Source organism: Peromyscus eremicus, chromosome 6, assembly GCF_949786415.1.
Source record: "Peromyscus eremicus chromosome 6, PerEre_H2_v1, whole genome shotgun sequence".
NCBI lineage: Eukaryota > Metazoa > Chordata > Mammalia > Rodentia > Cricetidae > Peromyscus > Peromyscus eremicus.
The window spans coordinates 45,775,648-45,781,468 of NC_081421.1; the positions used below are offsets into that span (position 1 = coordinate 45,775,648).

General features: G+C 41.6%; 1 protein-coding gene across 1 annotated transcript; it reads right to left on the bottom strand.

The window, feature by feature from the left end:
- Positions 1–240: 240 nt before the first annotated feature.
- LOC131912439 (proteasome subunit beta type-5-like) lies at positions 241–962 on the bottom strand. The gene has a single exon (XM_059264729.1). The coding sequence runs from the start codon at positions 960–962 to the stop codon at positions 381–383; it is 582 nt and encodes a 193-aa protein (XP_059120712.1). The 3' UTR covers positions 241–380.
- Between the last annotated feature and the right edge of the window lie 4,859 nt (positions 963–5,821).

Here is a 5,821-nt window from a genome sequence, read left to right on the forward strand (position 1 = left end):
GAACCCACAGAGAAGACAGTTCCCTGTAGCTAGAGTTTTCCTGCTTGGCCCACAGTCAGGACAAATCTCTCTCACTTGCCAGCCCCACAGTCCCTCAGACCCAACCAAGTAAACACAGAGACTTATATTGGTTACAAACTGTATGGCCGTGGCAGGCTTCTTGCTAACTGTTCTTACAGCTTAAATTAATCCATTTCCATTAATCTATACCTTGCCACGTGGCTTATGGCTTACCGGCATCTTCACATGCTGTTTGTCATCATGGAGGCTGGCAGTGTCTCTCTGACTCAGCCTTCCACTTCCCAGCTTTATTCTCCTCCTTGTCCTGCCTATACTTCTTGCCTAGCCAATGGCCAATCAGTGTTTTATTTATTAACCAATCAGCAACACATTTGCCACACAGAACATCCCACAGCAGTTCCAGAAAAGCTGTTCCCTTCATGGTCTACATAGTAGAGGCCAGGGCCTCTCTTATTCCGGCCACAGATGAGGGTGCTGGTGGACAGTCCCATGCCTTTGTGCTGATACACCATGTTAGCACGAATTTTGGAGGCCGTTGCCATAGAGATGCATTCCTTATTTCGAAGCTCAAAGATTCTACATTGCTGAGCCAACAACCGCTCCCAGAAGCTACAATCCGCTGCACCCCCACCCATGGTGCCCAGAAGGTAAGGGTGGATCTCTATTACTTTCTTCACTGTCTGGGAGGCAGTATAAGTACCTGCTGTGGCCCAGGAATCAGCTGCAACGACTCCATGGCACAACTTGAAGGCCAGGGTGGTGGTTCCATGAAACATTTCAATTTTTGGCTCCTCTAGGACACCCCAGTTTGGTGCAGCAAGGCTCAGCCCATTACTTGGACTCCCCAGACCCAGTTCCAGCGGATCTTTCTGACTTCTGAGTCCAAAAAACCCATGCTGGTTCACCGGCACCAACTGCTCCAAAACGCTGGCCAGCGTCATATCTAATAATTATTATTTGATGTTTTTAAATTATCTTAACTATTTACTGGACACATAGTCTGTCAACTTCTCCTGAACAAAGTATTTGAAAAAGCTACTATTCCAAATTAGGGGTTCTATGTGTCAATGGTCCTACAAAATGTGTTGATTGTAAAAACAAAACAAAACAAAGCAAAACAAAAACCAAACCAAACCAAACCAAACTACCACAACAAAAACGCTAAAATATTCTCAATGAATTAATTATCGGTTTTTTTTTTCCCATGAAAATATAGAGGAGCTTAGGCATCAAAGGGATTCTAATTAACGGAACCATTTTATTTAAAAATTTATTGAGAACCTGCAAATTACTGGCCACTGTGATGAGCACTGAGAAAAGAGGCATGAATTAGCAATGATTCTTTTTTTTTTTCTTTTAGGAATTTTTTTATTCATTTTACATACCAATCACAGATCTCCTTCTCTTCCCTCCTCCAGCCCCTCCAGCCTTCCCTCCACCAACCCATCCCCCATTTCCTCCTCTAACAAGATAAGGACTCCCACTGGGAGTCAGCAGAGCTTGGTCATTCAGTAGAGGCAAGTCCAAGCCCCTCCCCCTGCCTCAAGGCTGTGCAAGTTGTCCCTCCTTAGGTAGTGGGCTCTAAAAAGCCAGCTCATGCACCAGGGATGGATCCTGATCCTACTGCCAGAGGACCCTACACAACTACACAACTACACTACTGCCAGAGGACCCTACACAACTCTCTTGCCTATGCAGACTGGCTTAGTCCAGTTCTGTTCTTGACATGTAGGAGAAAAGTGAAGGATGAAGACTTGTAAACAGAAATTGCGTTTGTATTGGTTGGAGATGGGTGGCAGAGTAAGGTCACATGCAGATTCCGGCATATAGGTAGGAGGCATTTTCTTTTCAAAAGGTAGTTAGCCCCATTCCATTTGGTTTCAACTTGAAGTGAAATGATGCTATGTGAAGGCATTACATTCCTCTTTATCAAGCTCCTAGCTGTGCCTGCAGTGGATGGCAGCCAGCCTGGTGTTCCATTGTTTATAACAACAAATGATTTAAAATGAATAAAAATCCCCTAAGTCCTGTTGTACAATGATAATAATAAGAGGAATAAACAACAGGCAAAATTATTATTAAGTTCGTTGTTCTTGCCCATCTGCAACTGTGGCCATATTTCAGCATTTTATTGCTTAATTTAGAAATAGGTAATGTCAGCTGCCAAAAACAATTGAGAATATCAAGTGTAAGGGGACCAAACACAGCATATGGGCTGTGGCTGTGTATCCTGGAGATGACCTCCACTGCTTTGCTTCTTTTCACTGCCTGACAATTATAGGTCCCAGGCAACTTATAGCAGTGAATAATTTACTCACAGCTAAAAACGGCACATTAATTCATTTTATATATTTGTTATCTGAAGGAAATTGCAAAAATCATCCCCATATACAATTCTAAGAACAAATTTGCTGTATCCATGGAAGAAATTATTAGATATCAATAGCGACTGTTAGTAAACAATTATAGCTCCAGCATTATGGTCACTCTGTTCTTTATAAAACCCTTCACAATGAAGCCACCTAAATTTAGAACATTAATCTTGAACTCATGAGAAAATTAATCTTTTAAAGCCATAGTTGCTTTCCCATTTGAACTTGGGATTTCTGGACTTTCTCCTCCTCCTCCTCCTCCTCCTCCTCCTCCTCCTCCTCCTCCTTCTTCTTCTTTTCTTGTATACTTGCCCTTCATATTGTCCTACCTAGGATTTGATTGTTTAATCCCAAGTTCCTCTTGCTGGTTAATCATATATCCAGGTTTTAAAAGTCATCTGTTTGACAACAATACATAAATTTGTATTTCTAGCTCTAATTTTATTACTGAACTCCAGAGTTATAGCTCCAAATATATTCTGGACTTTACCAATAGAACTCATGGTTTCTTTTATCTGCTCTATTTTCTTTAATGTGAGTCCTCCTAATGGCCCAAACCAGCTGGGATATACTGTGAAATCCCCTTTGTTTACCCTTTGTACAGCATCTTCTTCTTCTTCTCTTTTTTTTTGAAAATAGTTTCTTTTCTCACTCAATACACCCCAACCACAATTTTCTCATACAATATCCCCCACTACTCTTCCCAGCTCTTCCCTACCTCTCCTCTCCCCAAGATCCACCTCTTTTCCCTTTCTTCAGAAAAGAGCCGGTCCCCAAAAAGACAACAACCAAACATGACAAAGCAAGATACAATAAGACAGTGAAAAATCTCTCATATTAAGACTGGACAAGGCAACCTAAGAGGAGGAAAAGAGTCCCAAGAGCAGGCAAAAGAGTCAGAGACACACCTGCTCTCACTGTTAGAAGTCCCACAAAACACCAAGTCAACAGGCTGGCAGCATCTTGATTCCATCCACGCATACCACTTCCCCTGCTGTGGTTCTCATCATTCCGTTAATTGTCTCTCACTGGGTGCTTCCATGTCTGTCCATGCATACCACCTCCACTGGTGCAGTTCGGATCATTCCATCAATTGTCTCTCATTGGGTGCTTCCACATCATCTTCTGGCTCTTTTTGTTTCTTCCTCACCCATTTACAATTAATTCTTAACACAACTATTAAAGAGAACATTAAAAATGCTTATCAAATTATATAATTTGACTACTAGGAGTTTTCACATGGATTCTGTTTATATTTAATATATTAAAACCTTACTGTGGCTCTGAAAACCTTCTGCAGTTCCAAACTTTCACCTCCCTGCTTCCTAATTTCTAATTTCTATCACTCTGTCATCCCTTCTGCTCCTGGGAAGTATTAAACTTTACCCTGATTTAACATCCTCATGTTTGTTATCTCTGCCTGGATTCCTCTGCTAATCATCTCTATCATTTTTGTTATTATTCTTTTGATTTTTTGAGACAGGGTCTCTCTATGTAGCACTAGCTGTGTCTGGAACTTGCTATGTAGACCAGGCTAGCTTCCAACTCACAGAGAAGCACGTGCCTTTGCCTCTAGAGTTCTGGAATTAAAGGTGCACATATACCACCATGCCTAGCTTATTTCTACATTTAAAAAACATTACTGGCTTCTTTTAGGTATTCAGGTCTCATCATAGGATTCGTCATATCTACAAGGATTTTTCTGATCGTCTCATTTCAAGGCAACCCCATTTTTCTCAGTCTTTCTCTTTTCCACTTAATTCTCTGCATAGGGTTTAACATTTGACACTTAATATTCGAAATTCTGTTTAATAGCACACTTATTTCTTTGGTGTTTGTGTATTTCCTATCAAACACTTCTTTACAAACTTTTCTGAATAGAGCGCATCTAAGATAGGGTCATACATTTTATTCTCATTACTTGCAGTAATTAAACTCTTTAAGTCATCATTAACACTGAATTAGCAATACTGACCTCTTATCACATGTAAGAAATACAATTTTAACAGATTAGAAGTACCCAACTCTTCCAAAGGATATTTGATTAGGAGTTAAGCACTGTTAAGTTATATTAACAATGTTAATATTGACAGGTTTCAATTTTAAGAATTTTTTAGTGTTTACTTTTTCTTCAAATCAACTTGAGCTTTTGGGGCTGGGCCAGTTTGATACTGACAGACACTATCCTTGATGCATTTGAGCAATAAGCTGTGGACCAAACAACTCCTTCATCAGCATTTCACTGTCTTGAACACCATACGTCACTTTGAGGAAACATTGCTCTAGTCAAAAGGTCAACTAAGACCAGAATGCTACTGAAACTGTGACTCATATTCCCGGAGGCCTCACTCCAGTTCATGATTACTCCAGGTATCTTATGCCTACTTTGGAAAACTGCACTGGGGCAAGACAAACCTTAGAGAATGCTAGACAACCTTGGCTGCCCTGTATCTGTTCTTACTTGGGGTCTGGGATGATTCACCTCCTCAATGACTCAGCAAAGAGCTTGTTGTTAGCCTTTATTAGAGGCTTATGGATGGCATCCATGCAAAGCTTGTGATTAGTGGAGTTAGAAGCTAAGTGCAAGCAGGCTGTATGTCCTTCTTCTACCTAATTAGGAAGCTGGTTTACCACTTTTTGTTTAGTGTAGGAGGGTTTTTCTCTTGTGTATACTCTTCTACCCCAATATTGAAAAACCAGGCTCATAAAAGCTTCGGCTTAATGGTACCTCTGCCTCCCTGTAGACTTGATCACATGGAGAACAGAATCGGCTGCTTGCACAGCGTAGGGAAGGCCCTAGGGTTTCCAGTGCCTGCAGTAGCAGTTCTCCTGCCAGTGAGGGCGCCACAGAAGGGCTCTGCACTCTCTGATCAGAGAAATGCTTCTCTGCAATAAGAATGTGGCAGAAGAGTGCCTGACAATGGCTGATGACAGAAACTGAAAGATGCTGAGACCATCGAAGAGGAGGCTGAAAGAGCTCCAGGCATGAGGCAAGACTGAGGACTGCAGGTCCATCTCCTAGAAGGGCATTAAAGAGCTGAGCGGTCTAACATCAAGAGCTCACGAGCTTTAGCTATAAATGTTAGGTTTAAGTACTTTAAAGCCATAAATTCAGGCATCTGTCTTGGGTACACTGAGCAAGCCTATGGCTCTGAGAGCTTGGAGTCACCAGCTCCGGTTGTCAAGGAGTGGACAATAAATAAGTGTTGGCTAGCTCAGCTTTTGACCTTGGGACACAAGGGCCATCAATGTCAACAGAACTGCTCTTTGCCTATCCACAATTTCCACTCAGAAGGAGCGAAATTATCCCCTGCCAGTTCTTTGTGCTGGCGTCATCATTCTCATCAAGCAATTTTACTTCCCTTTACTCCATGTGTCCTGTCTCAAGACACACTTACTTAGGGTATGTTGGTGACTCAGCCATAATA